Source organism: Lolium perenne, chromosome 3 (assembly GCF_019359855.2).
Source record: "Lolium perenne isolate Kyuss_39 chromosome 3, Kyuss_2.0, whole genome shotgun sequence".
Classification (NCBI taxonomy): Eukaryota; Viridiplantae; Streptophyta; class Magnoliopsida; order Poales; family Poaceae; genus Lolium; species Lolium perenne.
The window spans coordinates 311,940,119-311,958,951 of record NC_067246.2 but is presented as its reverse complement, the minus strand read 5'-3'; the positions used below and the strand labels follow the sequence as shown (position 1 = coordinate 311,958,951).

The 18,833-nt window shown below is 42.8% G+C and overlaps 2 protein-coding genes across 2 annotated transcripts; both read right to left on the bottom strand.

Moving 5' to 3' along the window:
• Positions 1–9,339: 9,339 nt before the first annotated feature.
• Positions 9,340–10,569, bottom strand: LOC127340273 (putative F-box protein At1g32420). Its single transcript, XM_051366043.1, has one exon. The coding sequence runs from the start codon at positions 10,567–10,569 to the stop codon at positions 9,340–9,342; it is 1,230 nt and encodes a 409-aa protein (XP_051222003.1).
• Positions 10,570–10,896: 327 nt separating this feature from the next.
• LOC127345454 (transcription initiation factor IIA subunit 2) lies at positions 10,897–14,562 on the bottom strand. Its single transcript, XM_051371933.1, has 4 exons — positions 14,395–14,562; positions 13,643–13,793; positions 13,499–13,549; positions 10,897–11,350 (listed from the first exon to the last, which is right to left on the bottom strand). The coding sequence occupies exons 2-4, from the start codon at positions 13,769–13,771 to the stop codon at positions 11,192–11,194; spliced, it is 339 nt and encodes a 112-aa protein (XP_051227893.1). The 5' UTR covers positions 13,772–13,793; positions 14,395–14,562; the 3' UTR covers positions 10,897–11,191.
• Positions 14,563–18,833: the final 4,271 nt, after the last annotated feature.

Here is an 18,833-nt window from a genome sequence, read left to right as displayed (position 1 = left end):
TGCTCATAACACTTTATAGCACATGATATCTGATTGTGTACATATTATTTGTGATCTATAATCACTCATGTGTTTTTACTCATTGAGTGTCAGATACACTCAAGTCTTGTTAAAACTTTAACATGACAAGAATATTTTCTTAATATTTCTATATTGAACCATTTCAATATCTATTCTATGTACTTTGACTTAAACTTATTTATGTGTTTCAATCTATCTTCATAGATCTTGACACTAAATTTGTTTCAGTCCATATCCTTTCATTGAAGTTTAATTTTCAATGAAACCTTTTAATCAAGTATATAATTACATCATTTATAACCAACTATATGTCATCTACATAAGTATTATAAATATGTCTCAGCGCTCCCACTTAATTTCTTGCAAATGCAAGCCTCTTCATCGTCTCTGATGAAATCAAAAACTATTTGACTATTTCATCTTGGTGAAGATTCCAACTCCGTGATACTCACTTCATCCAATTGAAGTTCGTATACCTATCTAGTATTCTACGGACTAGCAAAACAATTGGTTGTATCTTGTATACATACTTCTGTTAAGTAGTGTATTTTGCCATCCTACTAGCATATCTCATAAAAGAAATATGTAGTGATTACTAGAATAATCCACATAGACTATAATCATTGCTACGGAAGATCTAATCTTATCGTAGTCAACTCTTTGAACTTTGTCGTAAACAATTTTTCGACAAGTCGAGCTTCTTTTAAGGATATTTCATCCAAGTCTATAGATCCATTTACTTTCAAAAAGTATTCATCTATTATGGATTTCATGGCGTATGGCCATTTTAACGGAGTCAGGGCCCATCATAACTTCTTTGTTTGTAGTTGGTTTATCATTGTTCAAAATCAATCATTTGTCCACAAATCATTTATTTGATCACAAAGTAAACCATACCTACAAGGTTCAATATGTACTTCGATCTCCATGACTAAAACACTTTGTAGTCATGGGAGCCATGATCGTTGTGCCCGCTTCTGAAACCAATTCCGATGCTGCGCTACTCTGATCATTATGCTTAGGTTCATAAACCTTATCAAATTATATTGTCCTCCCACTCAAATACTTCACTAGAAACAATTTCTCGGAAATAAGAAACATTGACAAACACTTTTGTCTTTGTCTCGTGGGAAGAATTCCCAATCAAATCTCTGGGATAACCAACAAAGACATTCATCCGATTTTGGTTGTAAACTTATTTACTTATGCTATGCATACAAAAATTTAAGAAAAGACTATCAGGTTTCTTACCTATGCCATAACTCGTATGGTGTCATTTCAACGGATCATGATGATGCTCTATTTAGTGTAAAAGCGGTAGTCACTAAAACATAATCCACAAAAATATAATGGCGTCATAATATTTTTTATCTCATCGTTAATCCAACAAGGTTTGGATACATATCTTGGATACTATATCATCATTATGATACTCCAAGAAATGTGAGTTGTAGAACAATTTCATAACTCTCTTAGATGTTCGCTAAAACTCGTAATTCAAATATTTCCACCATGATCCAATCATAGATATTTGACTTTTCTATTACGATGATTTCCACTTCATGCTGAAATTTATTTGAATCCATTCAAATGTTTCAAACTTCTTCCTTATTGAATATATCCACATATATATACTCAATTCATTGTTGAAAGTTTTCATGAAGTAGAAGAATCTCCCGCACACAACTATGCCCAGTGAACCACATACATCATCATGTATTTTTCCACTAAGTTAGTTGCCCATTCAACTTTTGGCCTATGAATGGTATTTTAATCATTCTCTTTAGAAAAGATTTGCAAGCGCCAAATGATTCAAAAATCAAATGACTCCAAAAATCCATTTGCATAGAGTTCCTTCATGCATTCCTTTCTAACATGACCTAAATGGCGGTTCCACAAATAAGTGGAATTCAAATCATTTGCCTTATGGCATTTTTAGCGTCAGTGTTATGTATGTGTGTTTCACCATTAAGATTTATAATAACTTATCCATTGTACATGGAGTAATGTCATAATTTAAACAACTCATTGTTTTCATTTGACCAGAGCAAAATAACAATTATTAAGTTCTTTATTATAAATTCTAAGGGCTAGATAGAATGCTAATGACGAACATAATAACACTTTATTTTGTTCCAGGCGTGCATTCTTATCATATTCCTTGTTAGTCACTTAGGCCATTGTATTCTTGTATTGCGTTGTTTTGTATGACACTTCATACCAACCAATATAGTACTAATACCCAAGAATTTCATAGTGTGACTTAACTAGGAATACAACCGTAACATGTATATCATTTATATACACCTGAGCTAGACCTTCTAGTCCTTTCTTTTCTTTTTGCCAAAATATCTTTTGCAGTTTCTCTTTTAGCTTTCCTCATTATTCAAAGAAACACTTTAACATTATTAACTTCTAGATTTGTTGGTCAAATACCAATAACCTTGAGGTTCTTACTTTAAGTTTGATCATCATATGACAAGTGTTTCAGATTTCACTATTAGTAACTTTGTAATATGATGAACAATTTCACTCATAAGTTTATCCATTGTATCATGATGACTTTCTGAGACCATGTATGTACATGCTAGGCTCATAAAGTTTAACCTTGGTATTCGCATGTGCAAATCTGGCTTGCACCCGTTGTATGCACACGTAGAATCTATCACACCCGATCATCACGTGATGCTTCGAAACGACGAGTCTTAGCAACGGTGCATACTAAGGATGATAACTTCATGGATATGCGAATATTATTAGTGCCCCAATAGTTGGAGGATTGTGACGCCTGGCGTCTTCAACCTTCATACATTCCCATAAAACTTATGAGTTTATGTAGTCTCATCAAATTTATATTCTATCATCTTGCAATAAGGTCTTAGATATCACATATATCTCATACCTTGATTATTTCTGAAAACTAAATTTTCAGCTCCTTACTTTTCAAACAGATTTGAACTTCAAGTTTCATGGAGACAAGATAACTTTAGGTACTAATTGAAACCATAGCTCTTTGAATCAACATTGTGAGGTTTACTAAAAGTTTGCAATAGGACTTAATCAATTCTTGATTCTTTAACAATACGGTACCAATCCGTAAAGTTTCTTGTCAGATTTTAACAGTATTTCTATCTCAATTACAAGACTAGCGCATGGTAGAATACGGATGCCAATACTACAAAATTAATTCAAAATACTACTCAGACTATGTTCATGATAATTAGTTCATGTTTTAATCTAATTACTAATGAACTCCCACTTAATACAACATCCCTCATAGTTGTTAAGTGGTACACGATCCAAATCCACTACACCAAAACCGATCATCACGTGAGATGATGTAGCTTCAATGGTGAACATCAACATGTTGATCATATCATCCATATGACTCGTGTTCAACCTTTCGGTTTCCGTTGTCCCGAGGCCATGTCTGTACATGCTAGGCTCGTCAAGCAAACCCAAGTATTCCGCGCGTGCAACATGGCTTACACCCGTTGTTTGTGAACGTTGAGTCTATCACATCCGATCATCACGAGATGCTTCGAAACGACGAACTGTTGCAACGGTGCATACGAGGGGAGAACACTTTATTATCTTGATATTAATGTGAGGGATCATCTTATAATGCTACCGTCGCGTTCTAAGCAAAATAAGATGCATAAAGGATTAACATCACATGCAATTCATATGTGATATGATATGGCCCTTTATTCTTTGCGCCTTCGATCTTCATCTCCAAAGCACGGACATGATCTCCATCATCAACGGGCATGATCTCCATCATCGTCGGCGTAGCGTCAAGGTCCATGGCGCCGTCTTCATGGTTGTTCACCTCATGTAGCAACTATTACAATTACTTTGAAATACTACTCAACATGAAATTTAAAGACAACCATAAGGCTCCTGCCGGTTGCCACAATACAATAATGATCATCTCATACATATTCATCATCATATCATGGCCATATCACATCACCAAACCCTGCAAAAACAAGTTAGACGTCTCTAATTTGGTTTGCATATTTTACGTGGTTTAGGGTTTTCGAGAGAGATCTAATCTACCTACGAACATGAACCACAACGGTGATACTAATGTTGTCAATAGAAGAGTAAGTTGAATCTTCACTATAGTAGGAGAGACAGAAACCCGCAAAGCCTCTTATGCAATACAAGTTGCATGTCGAACGAGGAACAAGTCTCATGAACGCGGTCATGTAAAGTTAGTCTGGGCCTTTTCATCCCACTATGCCACAAAGATGCAAAGTACTCAAACTAAAGATAACAAGAGCATCAACGCCAACAAAACCATTGTGTTCTACTCGTGCAACCATCTATGCATAGACACGGCTCTGATACCACTGATGGATAACGTTGCATAGAAAACAAAAAATTTCCTACCGCGAACACGCAATCCAAACCAAGATGCAATCTAGAAGACGGTAGCAACGAGGGGGTATCGAGTCTCACCCTTGAAGAGATTCCAAAGCCTACAAGATGAGGCTCTTGTTGCTGCGGTAGACGTTCACTTGCCGCTTGCAAAAGCGCGTAGAAGATCTTGATCACGATCGCTTCCGGCGCCACGAACGGGCAGCACCTCCGTACTCGGTCACACGTTCGGTTGTTGATGAAGACGACGTCCACCTCCCCGTTCCAGCGGGCAGCAGAAGTAGTAGCTCCTCCTTGAATCCGGCAGCACGACGGCGTGGTGGCGGTGGCGGTGGAGATCTCCGGCGGAGCTTCGCTAAGCGTGCGGGAGAAGAGGAGGAGAGAGGGGGCGGCTAGGGTTTGGGAGAGGGGGTGGCCGGCCACCTAGGGGTGCGGCCAAGCTATGGGCTTGTGGTGGTCAGCCCCCTCTCCTATGCCCCTCATTATATAGGTGGAAGCCCCAAGAGTTGTAGTCCAAGTCTTCGAATAAGACCCCAACACCAAAACTTCCCAAAGGTGGGAAACCTACTCAAGGAGGGAGTCCTACCCAAGGTGGGACTCCCACCTTTTCCTTAGGTGGGGTGGCCGGCCACCATGGGTGGAATCCACCTGGGATTCCTTCCCCTTAGGGCTGGCCGGCCATGCTAGTGGAGTCCCTCCGGGACTCCACCTTCCATAATACCATTCTTCCGGACTTTTCTAGAACCTTCTAGAACCTGCCATAAATGCACCGGATCATTTCCAAACTTGGAATATGACTTCCTATATATGAATCTTATTCTCCGGACCATTCCGGAACTCCTCGTGATGTCCGGGATCTCATCCGGGACTTCGAACAAAACTTTGAACTCCATTCCATATTCAAGTTCTACCATTTCAACATCAAACCTTAAGTGTGTCACCCTACGGTTCGCGAACTATGTGGACATGGTTGAGTACTCTCTCCAACCAATAACCAATAGCGGGATCTGGAGATCCATAATGGCTCCCACATATTCAACGATGACTTCAGTGATCGAATGAACCATTCACATACGATACCAATTCCCTTTGTCACGCGATATTTTACTTGTCCGAGGTTTGATTATCGGTATCACTCTATACCTTGTTCAACCTCGTCTCCTGACAAGTACTCTTTACTCGTACCGTGGTATGTGGTCTCTTATGAACTTATTCATATGCTTGCAAGACATTAGACGACATTCCACCGAGAGGGCCCAGAGTATATCTATCCGTCATTTGGATGGACAAATCCCACTGTTGATCCATATGCCTCAACTCATACTTTCCGGATACTTAATCCCACCTTTATAACCACCCATTTACGCAGTGGTGTTTGATGTAATCAAAGTACCTTTCCGGTATAAGTGATTTACATGATCTCATGGTCATAAGGACTAGGTAACTATGTATCGAAAGCTTATAGCAAATAACTTAATGACGAGATCTTATGCTACGCTTAATTGGGTGTGTCCATTACATCATTCATATAATGATATAACCTTGTTATTAATAACATCCAATGTTCATGATTATGAAACTAATCATCCATTAATCAACAAGCTAGTTTAAGAGGCATACTAGGGACTTCTTGTTGTCTACATATCACACATGTACTAATGTTTCGGTTAATACAATTATAGCATGATATATAAACATTTATCATAAACATAAAGATATAAATAATAACCACTTTATTATTGCCTCTAGGGCATATCTCCTTCAGATACTACGTCTACGAGTTCATTTGCGAGATGACCTATCATAGGGAACTGGAAGAGGCTATATCCGCCATTCGTGTACGTGAACAATGTTTTTGTAAAGTGTTTGAAGCAAGAACCCGGGAATAACTTATATTGATCTCCTTTTTTAATTTAGATGCGACGCCTGTGGGACTCTCTCCTAACGGAGGAATGCATACGAGCAATTCAAGAGGAACTTGCAGGATTCTTTCTTACCGAGGACATAGCTTGTGGTGGAGAATACCATCGGGAGTTCGTATATATGTATTAGGGATATGAATAGATATGGTACCTTTGGTACCGGCTTTATATATTGTAAACATGCATTACCTGTACTGTTTTCATGACGATGTCTATATATACATGACGATGTTTGTGTTTTCTTGAATGATGTATGCATTGCAGATTTGAATGAATAATATAAAACCCTGAAACTCTGCCGCGGCAGAGAAATGCTGCTCCACCCTAAACCTCTGCCGCGGCAGATAAATGGTCATTTTCTCTGTCGCGGCAGAGACCCTCCAGTCACGGTTCGTATCACGAACCGGGACCAAAGGTCCTCCACCATGAGCCCCCTAGCCGCACCACGTGGCGGGGCCTTTGGTCCCGGTGCACATTTGAACTAGGACTAAAGGTTGAGCCTTTAGTCCCGATTGGTTGGTCCTGGTTGAAAAACCGGGACTGAAGGCCCAAATGGACCGGGACTGTAGGCCCATTTTCTACTAGTGGCCTCCCATGTTTTCCAAAGCTTGTTCCTTCTTCTTCAACCATTAGTGCACTATATGTGATGTAAATGATCTCGAGGTGGACTCTGAGACCTAGCCCACTATATAAAGGCTAGAAGGAGCCACCGAGAAGGAACAGATTCAATCAGATATGTCGGTTTACCCGATATGAGTCTAGCTTTCCTAATTTACATAGCGTCAGTATCTTCGGCTTCATGTGGATTTCTTCCTGGGCTTTTCCCTATTCCTTCATGGGCTTCATACCGGGGACACAATGTTGAGGACCCGATCTGGCATACCCATGTCACAGATCAAGCCATGTCCTCTTCCATGCCGTAATAAGCAAGATATCATATTGTGTAGTATAGTTACCCGATCTTCCCCTCGGTAACTCTTGTAATTAATTAAGATGACTCCACGAAACCCTACTCTTCCATATCAAGTTGATCATCCTCCCTTTCGTACTTTTGTGATGGCAAGTCCATGCTCTCCAAGAACTCCTCATCGTCCACGCTACGTGAACAATAATTACGCACTAAATGCGATCAATCACATAGAACATATACATCGTACACTCAAAATTGACATAGATAGGAAAAAAAACTTTGCGACATTCTGTCGACTGCGTTGAAGGCGGACGACGGGAGGAACGGTGACTACAACTCCTCTGCCACAAGTGACGGTGGATGGGGGTCCTGCTATACCGTAGCAATGTTTCCGGCGGCGAGCAGAGGTAATGTTGCATGGCCCATCACAACTTGCTTCTTCTTGGCGCCGGCGCCCGCCCCGGCTGCCTGCCGCTTCACACCGGCCACAATCATACCCTTCACCAGCTCTTTAGTAGCCGTGGCGGGACCCTAGCTCGTATCCTGGTGCCGACGAGTGGTCGGGACAATGTGAAAGTCGGGTGTCGTAGGGGCGGAGGCATAGGGTTTGACTGTGCGGTTGTGAAGGATGCCGGGACTGGGAGAGGGGTGTAATTGGCCGTCCATGGCCTCCGGTGGCCGACGGAGGGCGGTTCACGGCTGATCCACGACGGAAGAGGGAGGGCGGGGCGCATGATTTTTTACATCCACGGTTGGGGAGGCGCACACGCGGTCAGGGGAGCATGAGGGTTCGATTTTTTTGCCAGGCCCAAAATGTTTTTGGGCATTGTGGTATACGGAGGGCATGCATTAGAGTTGCTCTGACCACTCTCATACTGAAGCATGTTACACCGATAGAGATTTAGGGGTCGATACCATGTCACACTCTATTCTTAGTTTTTAGTCATCAACAGGTTATATTAGAAACAGGAAAGCGTGAAAATACCGTTCCATATCCATAAGTAATATTCTCCATATGATAACTCCTCTCCATCCACAAATATGGAGGAGCTCATGATATACTTCCATAAACAATACACATCTTTACAAGTACTGGTATTAAATTGAAATATCTGGTGATGGTGATGAATTGGTGATACGCCACCAATTTTTATTTTAGCCCCTAAAAGTTGCAACATCCAACATGGTCCAAAAACTACCTGAACCTTTTTCCCCTGAAACTAGGCGCATTGTTTCCCTCTGCTCGTCCTAGGATTACTCACACACGGCAAACTCGCAGCCTCCCAGCAAGTCAGGCCGCTGCCCCATGTCACTCCACGATGTTGTACATCTCCCCAGGATCTCTCGACTCCATTCCATGGCTAGCGACTCCTGGCAAGCTCCTAATGCTATGGAGGCAACCTTGGGATTTACTAAATTGGAATCGCATGCCATGATCTTCACCTTGCCTATATCCCGTGATTTGTTCTCCTTCCTTAAATGGCACTTTTTTTTTGGAACAAGGGCAAAACCTTTGCTCATTTCATTAATTAAGAATGAGTTTAATAGTATTACAAACGGACCAAATAAGTACATTATAGAGACGACCCCCCCTTTAATCGTGTGGATCATAAGAAAGTTTGGATTTGGATACAAAAATGCACTCACCTAACAGTTTAAAAGAGCCCCCCCCCCCCCCCCCCACCCCACCCCCCAAGGCCACTATATCTTTAGAATTTCGTGGGGTGCAAAGTGCACAAGGTGTGTGACAACACATGATACAACAAAAGGTAGAGACAAGATAAGTAGATAATCATGGGTAGCAAGAAATAACAAATAAGCACACCACCACGATTATCATCAATTAAACAACACATTGTTGACATAAATAGACCATCCTATTATAGGTTCACACACACAACTAACATAAATTAAGTGCATACAATCCATAATAATAAAAGGATAATTTTCTCACCAGCTTGTAAAAAATCCAATGAAGAACAAAAAGCTTGGAACCTGGACCATTATTAAAGCCTAGGAAACCTAAAAGGACTACTCCCCCATTTTGGCATCAAAACGCCCAAAAGGGAAAACAATGATGTTGCGCATAACCACATGATATCACTCATTGCATTGCTCAATCTTGTCTCGCTCCACGTCATCGGAAGACGAGGAAGAGGAGGAGGAGGAGGACGAGGCGAAGGAGGTGATATCAGTAGGAGTCATATGAGAATCCACATATGCGAGACTCTCCACACGTAATCGACGATCCAAGTGCGAGCTGCAAAGGCCAATTCTGCCCACGATGTTGGTAGGTGCCTTTTCCAGTTTCCCTGTGCGAGGATCATATACTTGTAAAATCGATTCGCGGCCACGACGGTAATAAAAGAGCAGCTTTCCACCAGGACACATCACCCTGAGAGGCACAAGATCCACGACATGACCCACCTTGATCGTGTACGTGTTGATCCAAACAGCCTTATTAACGTCGAGCAGGAGCCATAGGTTAACCGTGTTACGCTTTGCACGAGCGATGCACAGGGAGCCGTTGAGCTCGGCCAAGCCGATTTTCTCCCATGGAGTTGGAATAATTCCTGACGGTCCGTGGATGGTCGTCCACTCCTCGCTCTCTAGATCGAAGCCGAGAATGTGGGTCTGAAATATGGAGAGAAAGTGCAATGCACCGTTAACCTCTACTCCGTCACTGGAGTCACATATCATACCCGAGGGCGGCGTCGTCTTCCTCCACTCGGAGCTGCCATTGTCTCCTAACGTGAGGACCTCGCATGTCAAACGCTCAGGGAAGACGATACAGACGACCTTGAGAGCGCCGGACCGGGCAGCGCGACCGAAGCCGAACCATGTGGGGAGTCTAGAGCCACGGCCCGCTGGCCAGTCGACCGGTATCGAGCAGGTCGCGACCGTCTCACCCGTCACCAGATTGATGACGCGCACGGTAGGGTACGCGGAGGAGTGATAGCTGTCCTGACGGGAGGTGAGGAGGACGAAGCTGTCGAGGCTCGCGAGGAACTTCCAGTGAACGCCCAGGTAGACAATGCGGCGCACGGCATCGCCTTCCGCGTCCATGATCTCAAGGGTTGAATTGACCCATGACATGGGGTCCTTGGTCGCGGCGACCAGGAGCGGCTGGGCGCGGGACCTGTGCGCGGCGACGAAGGCCGGGTTGGAGATGAGGGCGCGCCATGACCTGCACACACACCGGCACCGGAGCAGGGACCTGAGCGGCAGCCATGACAGGATCTCGAAGAAGACGTCCGCCGATGGTGTCGGCAGAGGCGTGCTGGCCCCGGCGGCGGCGCGACGACAAAGGCGGTCTCGCTTTGGTGCCATGGCAGGGCTGGTTGGTCCGAGAGGTCTCCACGATCGACCGGCTCGAGCCTCGATCTGAGATTGGTGAGGTAACGTACTGTGGCGGTCGGATCAGCCAAAACGGACGGAACCGTATGATCTAGTAGATGGAACTCGTATTGTAACTGGATTGTTCGGCTGCCGCCTTCCGATTATGATCGAACAGCTCATTATTTTTCTTTTTGAGGGAAAGCACAGCTCGTTAATTACCTTCTACATATACCCACTATATCTGCATTATTATCTGGAAAAACCATTGTCAAGTCAGAATATATATGCAGCGTGACCACACTCTCGTTACGGAGCATGTTACAACAGACAGAGATCTAGGATAGCAATACGCAAACATGTCACATTCTACTCTTACTAGTTTCGGCCATCAACAAGACATATAATCGACAGAAAGAAGAGACCGAATTCTCCGTTCCATAAGCGATATTACTCCAGATGATTTAACTCCTCTGCGTCCACAACGGGAGTCTGTCTAGCTAGATGCTCGTGAAATCATTCCAGATAAGCGATATCAACACGACTGTTGAGTTTTGGGGGCGGCTAGCCTAGCACGAAGAGGACTATGGTCAAAAAGGGCTGGACTCCTGGCAAGCTACTGTTGCGGAGGCACCTCAGGCTTCATCAAACTAGCATCGCAGGCCACGATCTTCACCTTGCCGATGTTCTGTGTCATCTCCTCGTTCCTGAACGTCGCGTCTGTCAGGTTGAAAATCCAGACCCCGTCGCAGTACCTGTAGGTGTGCAGATGGCCCTGCCAACACAAGAGGGAGACGGCCATCATGTGAATGCAACCGATGGAAAGATGATTACATTATGCAACATATGTAAGCGCAGTAAATGTTGTAAACACAAAACAAAATTAGCTGAAACATTGTGCAAATGGGAGATGAGGCTTGAGACACGCTAGTGCTGGACTCCTGGTAGAGGGTGGTGATTCTGAATTTTGACTGGAATACTAGGGAGACCATTTTGAGAAGCTATTGCCATGTAAAAGTCCTATTTTCAGTAAATAAACAACATAGTCTAGATGCATGCCATGAAAAACATAAGAGTGTTGTTTCCGGAATTGTTTCCTGGTTTGGATACAGAAAAGGAGTTCTTCGACTTCAGCCATTACCCATTACATCAATACATTGGAACACACAGTTATGTTTTTCTCCAAAAGTTAGCATTACTTTCATCAAATTGCAATGCTAATGCAGTAAATGTGTGGATGGAAAGATAATTACAGATTAGAATGTTTTTTTTTCGAGAAAACGCAAAAGACTTTTGCGTTTCATTTCATTGAAAAGATAGATAGATTAGAATGTATGATATCATCAAATTTCAGCAAGAAACATATGGTATATCTGGCTAGCCATAGCCTGCATGGTAGGTAAGCATTGTAAAGACAGAACAAAACTAGCTGAAACATTGTGCAACTGGAAGATGAGGCTTGAGATGCTAGTCCTGGTAGAAGGGTTGTTCTGAATTTTGACCGGAATACTAGGGAGAACAATCTGAGTGAAACTATTACCACACACAAGTCTTATTTTCAGTAATAAACAACATAATCTAGATGCATGCCAGGCCATGCAAAAATAAGAGTGTCGTTTCCAGAATTGTTTCCTGGTTTGGATACAGAAAAGGAGTTCTTCAACTTCAGTCAGTAACAATTTGGAAATTGTTGCAGGAACCTATCATTAGCAAAATAAATATTTAATTACTAGCGGGTCTAAATAGAAATAAGGACAGGAAATCTGCATACTTGCATGTGACCATGTTACAGACAGACAGTTTACCCCTAATAGTAGTAAGCAATAAGAAGGTATATTTCTTAAGTAGTATTTCCGCCTGCATGTGTATATTCAGTTATTCACCACTGCTGAATCTGGAACTTGGTATTTATTTAACATAAATTGACTTAATTTGCAGAAGTTTGTCTATAAAATAATATGCCAAATAATAACGACACATAAAAATAATTGACAGAAACAAAAACTTAATAAGCATTACTACACTGACAGGCAGCTGACAATAATATACTATCTCAGGATTTCACTTCAAATCTCTACAGTTTTTTATTATAAAATCATTAGCAGCAGCAACAGAAAAAAAGAGGCATATGCTGCTAAACCTTTCATCAGCATTGTTTCCTTGCTTCAGAAAAAGATGCTATTCTACTTCAGTCAGTAAGGACTAAGGAATATGTGAATCCACATGATCAATATGGTTTTTTGAATGGTCTTTTTTTAAAATGGTGATATCAATACAGTGGAGCACGCAAGTATGTTGTTCACCAAAATATAGGGAAAGTTTCAAATAGTACATGGAAATGATTGCGCAAAAGTAGTTGGCAAGAAACAAATAATTATCCATATAGGTTAAGATATAAGTTAGGAACAGCCGAATAGAACAGTCCACATGCCGATCATGGTGCAGACAGTTTATCTTTGATGCTAAGCAATCAACATCAGCACATAGTTACATATTTTATACGAGAACTATTTTTCAGGAAAAAGAAAACAAATCCCCCAAAAGACGATACACAATTGTATTTCCGTATCTTATCGACAGAAGATTTAACCAAGTGCCTGATTTGCTAGTAGACAAGTTCATGTTTCTTTTCCAGAGAAGGATGTCAAATGTGCTCGTATAAGGCCAATGTCCTGTGGTGAACTTGGAGAATGCCATGCCAAGTTATTTACTACTACAACATAAGTACACAACTACTGTTTGGATCAGTACAGCTAAACTGGCAGGTAGTAATAATCGAAAGGGCAGTGGCCGATCTTTATTAAGATAGAAGAAGGTTTAACAGCATAATCATGGTATATCACTATCTCAGCATTCCCGTAAAACACCGACAGTGATAGTAAATAAGATGCATACGTAGCCAAACAGAGATGGCATATCGTACCTTGAAGGAAGCCCTGCTCGTCAGCTTTTGCTCCAGCACGTCTCTCATGGACTAAAACAACAACATGCGCGCAAGATCAAAACACCCAACGACTCATGCATCACAATTCAGAACCTGTCTGTCAGTTAGCGTCCACGGTCGAACCTCGTCGAACTGCAGTTGGACCCGGACGGCGAGCTCGGGGGCGAGCCTGCCGCTGAAGACCATCTCGTCCAGCGTCGCCGTGAGGTTCACGCCGATGGTGGTATTCCGGTACAGCTCCAGGGCGACCATCCCTCCCTCCCTGGTCCCTTTCCTGGCACAGAATCGACAGTATCAGGATTCAGAACATCACAGGCAGGTTCAGTAAGACCTCGCGCTGGAACTCGCGGGTTTTCCACAACAGTAATCAACTCGCGACACAAATTAGATTCCCAATTAGATAATCAACAAAGGTTCGTCGTAAAGCAGTACCAGGATTCGGAACACCAAACAACAAACACGCGGATTTCGCAAGTATATTTCTCAACTCGCGCGACAAATTAGAACGAGACGACCAATTTGTTTTTCATCGGGCAACACAACCCCGCTCCGCGCATCATCCTGACCTGAACCAATCAATCCTCCATCCGTACGGTTCCCAAATGAAACCCTAGATGTTCGCCCGCGGCGTCGACCGTCGCCGGCGAGGCCGAATCACGCCGCGGCTCCCAGCAACCAAAACCCTCCCTGAAAACTAACAGCGCGCGAATCGAATCGAAGCGCGGAGATGCAGGCCCTTACACGCTCGCGCATCCCTGCAAGCTACGCGGCGGTAAAACTAGCACGATTTTCCCCACGCTTCCCTCCCGCAGCAACAAAAAACTCCCGCCAAAAAAGCACACGAATCGAACCGCGGGACGAAGGCAGGCTCTTACCACGCGCGCGCCGGCGGGCGGCTCGGCTCGTCTCCCTTCGCGGCGGACCGGTTGCTGAGATGGTCGGAGGGGGAGGCGCTTCGGATCTGGGCCGGCGAGCGAGCGAGGTCTCGAAGGTTCGGGAAGGGGAGAGCAGTGGGAAGGAAGGAGGAGGAATTCGAAATTCGAAAGGACAATCCTCTGAACCAAACAGCCCCTAAGCGGAGGCCTAGTGCCGTTCGGTAGGCGGTCTGGTTCCCCATTTTGCCCCTGGTATACCATTTTGTTTGATTTTTGTTTTGTTTTGTTTTGGAAAAAAATCCGTTTGTTTGTGTTGTTGTATAGGTGCGCATTTCAAACATTAGCAAGTCCACATGACCTGCATTTGACCAACCAATTTTTTGTTATGTAGATGCGACATTTCACACCCTGCATCTGTTTGTAGCTTATTAAGTCTGACTTCATTATCACGAAACCTTAGTTAATTTTTTTTTCATTTTGCTTTTCGCCACTGGTTTCTATAAGGTTTAACCCCAAATGGCATGAATAATGGTTTTTAGTAAGGTTTCTCCATTAACGGTTCACGTCATCTAGAGAAGACAATAAATATACGCTATGTGATACCATGCATTATGATAATTAATTAAATTTTAGTAGAAAGTTATGTTCGTGAGGTATGATGCATGGTGCAATGAGGAAAGAGTCTCTCTTATTTACTAAGATATTATCATTTAGCTAAGGTAAGATAAATAAAAATATGACATGTCAACCGTAAGAGAAGACTGATGTCACCCCATTATAGGTACATGCCCGGGACACTTTAAAAGTCCACCAAGATAGAATTTCGTAAGAGGACATATGCTTCCGTTTATAGGCTTCATGTGATGAACACTTTGGTGAGAAAATTGTGAACAAATTGCCTCATGGGTGGGGCCCACACTTCATAGTGGCTAGAGATGCACATACGGCAAATTTGTGCCAACTTCCCTCGCCATCTACGACCTTACGTCCCTCATTCTCTATGGTGGTGTGTGCGACCATTGATAAGATAAGGATGTCCTTTTTAAGGGGTAGGGATTTTATACATCAAATAACAACAGTGTCATTTACAATAAAAGATAAAATAAATTCAAGGACATTATCATCTAGCTTCGGAATTTCCAAAAGTACACTTCGGAACATTCTTATCCTGAAGCAAATGTTGTTGCTTAGAGCTGGGTAGGATAGCGTGGGGGTCAAACATGCAGGTGTGGCTCGATGACCGCCTAGACTTTCTTGTAGCTTGGCTACACGCTGGTGTGATCCTACTGGCAAATGAATAAAGATGATTTGAGAGTTCAAAAATATTCAGGGACACTACCATCCAAAAAAGGCGAGCTTAACTCACTATTTGTCAATCTATATAGGCAACTTCATTAACCTCTCGATGCTAGTGATGAAAAGTAATCCACCCAAAACAAGATGCCAAATAATGGTGACACTCCATGATGATTGCAGCGTCTGGCCCCCAAAATGACTTCCCATGTTCTGCATGGAAAGAAAATGTAAACTTCGATGGAAGACTGGTTGCTAAAGGATCATCCTCGAAGAGCTTGGTATGTTCAATCTTAAAGAATTCTCAAAAGCTTTGCTTCTATGGCAGCCTTGGATGGAACAGAAAACTCCAGATAGGGCATAGGTCAGCCTTGGTAAACCTTGTAACGTTGTTCCACATGTCAACATCAACTACTACTATAGAGCGAGGAGAACGCCCAAGTTATGGCATGCTCCATGTATAGGTGTGCATTTCAAACATTAGCAAGTCCACATGACCTGCATTTGACCAACCAATTTTTTGTTATGTAGATGCGACATTTCACACCATGCGTCTGTTTGTAGCTTATTAAGTCTGACTTCAGTATCGCGAAACCTTAGTTAGTTTTTTTTTTCATTTTGCTTTTCGCCATTGGTTTCTGATAAGGTTTAACCCCAAATGGTATGTACAATGGTTTTTAGTAAGGTTTCTCCATTAACGGTTCACGTCATCTAGAGAAGACAATAAATATATACGCTATGTGATACCATGCATTATGATAATTAATTAAATTTTAGTAGAAAGTTATGTTCATAAGGTATGATGCATGGTACAATGGAGAAAGAGTCTCTCTTATTTACTAAGATATTGTCATTAGCTAAGGTAAGATAAAAAAATATGACATGCCAACCGTAAGAGAAGGCTGATGTCACCCCATTATAGGTACATGCCCGGGACACGTTGTAGTAATAACTTTAAAAGTCCACCAAGATAGTATTTTGTAAGAGGACATATGCTTCCGTTTATAGGCTTCAGGTGATGAACACTTTGGTGAGAAAATTGTGAACAAATTGCCTCATGGGTGGGGCCCACGCTTCATAGTGGCTAGAGATGAACATACGACAAATTTGTGCCCACTTCCCTCGCCATCTACGACCTTACGTCCCTCATTCTCTATGGTGGTGTGTGCGACCATTGATAAGATAAGGAGGTCCTTTGGGGTATGGATTTTATACATCAAATAACAACAGTGTCATTTACAATAAAAGATAAAATAAATTCAAGGACACTATCATCTAGCTTCGGAATGTCCAAAAGTACACTTTGAAACATTCTTACCCTGAAGCACATGTTGTTGCTCAGAGCTGGGTAGGGTATATAGCGTGGGGGTCAAACAAGCAGGTGTGGCTCGATGACCGCCTAGACTTTCTTGTACCTTGGATACGCGCTGGTGTGATCCTACTGGCAAATGAATAAAGATGATTTGAGAGTTCAAAAAATTTCAGGGACACTACTATCCGAAAAAGGCGAGCTGAACTCACTCTCTTTGCCAATCTATATAGGCAACTTCATTAACCTCTCGATGCTAGTGATGAAAGTTAATCCACCCGAAACAAGATGCCAAATAATGGTGACACTTGATGTCTACGCCCCCTCCTTTTCCTGTAGACAGTGTTGGGCCTCCAAGAGCAGAGGTTTGTAAAACAGCAGCAAGTTTTCCCTTAAGTGGATCACCCAAGGTTTATCGAACTCAGGGAGGAAGAGGTCAAAGATATCCCTCTCATGCAACCCTGCAACCACAAAGCAAGAAGTCTCTTGTGTCCCCAACACACCTAATAGGTGCACTAGTTCGGCGAAGAGATAGTGAAATACAGGTGGTATGAATATATATGAGCAAAGGGCAACGGCACCAGAAAAAGTGCTTTGCCCAGGACAAGAAACAAGCGTAGTAACGCAAGATAAACAAGAACAAGCAATGATAGCAGTATTTAGGAACAAGGCCTAGGGATCATACTTTCACTAGTGGACACTCTCAACATTGATCACATAACGAGACGTATAAATGCATACTCTACACTCTTGTTGGATGATGAACACCATTGCGTAGGATTACACGAAGCCTCAATGCCGGAGTTAACAAGCTCCACAATTCAATGTTCATATTTAAATAACCTTAGAGTGTAAGATAGATCAACATAACTAAACCAAGTACTAACATAGCATGCACACTGTCACCTTCATGCTAAGAAAGGAGGAATAGATCATATCAATACTATCATAGCAATAGTTAACTTTGTAATCTACAGGAGATCACAATCATAGCATAAACCAAGTACTAACACGGATGCACACACTGTCACCATTACACCGTGTAGGAGGAATAAAACTACTTTAATAACATCACTAGAGTAGCACATAGATAAATTGTGATACCAAACACATTGCAATCATAAAGAGATATAAATAAGCACTTCACTATGCTCTTCATAACAGTGAATAAGTATTCTGTGAAATATAGCCTAAGAGACCCACACGGTGCACACACTGTCACCTTTACACACGTGGGACAAGGAGTCTCCGGAGATCACATAAGTAAAACCCACTTGACTAGCATAATGACATCTAGATTACAAGCATCATCATATGAATCTCAATCATGTAAGGCAGCTCATGAGATTATTGTATTGAAGTACATAGGAGAGAGATGAACCACATAGCTACCGGTACAGCCCCGAGCCTTGATGGAGAACTACTCCCTCCTCATGGGAGACAGCAGCGTTGATGGAGATGGCGGTGGTGTCGATGGAGAAGCCTTCCGGGGGCACTTCCCCGTCCCGGCGGCGTGCCGGAACAGAGACTCCTGTCCCCCAGATCTTGGCTTCGCGATGGCGGTGACTCTGGAAGGTTTCTCGTCCCGTGGCTTTTCCGTCTCGAGGTTTTAGGTCGAGGGGCTTCTTATAGGCGAAGAGGCGGCGTCAGAAGGTCGAAGGGGCGACGACACTATAGGGCAGCGCGGCCAGGGCCTGGGCCGCGCCGGCCTATGGTCTGGGGGCCCAGTGCCCCCTCTCTGGCGGTTCTCGTGTGTTCTGGATGCTTCCGGGCAAAATAGGAACCTGGGCGTTGATTTCGTCCGATTCCGAGAATATTTCGTTACTAGGATTTCTGA

Bases quoted from the DNA above. Each gene is read 5' to 3' on its own strand.
- LOC127340273 (XM_051366043.1), bottom strand. From the start codon at position 10,569: ATGGCACCAAAGCGAGACCGCCTTTGTCGTCGCGCCGCCGCCGGGGCC.
- LOC127345454 (XM_051371933.1), bottom strand. From the start codon at position 13,771: ATGGTCGCCCTGGAGCTGTACCGGAATACCACCATCGGCGTGAACCTC. The intron at 13,550-13,642 runs GTTCGACCGTGG...TTGTTGTTTTAG, and splicing joins TCCAACTGCAGTTCGACGAG to TCCATGAGAGACGTGCTGGA. The intron at 11,351-13,498 runs GTACGATATGCC...TTGTGTTGGCAG, and splicing joins CGAGCAGGGCTTCCTTCAAG to GGCCATCTGCACACCTACAG.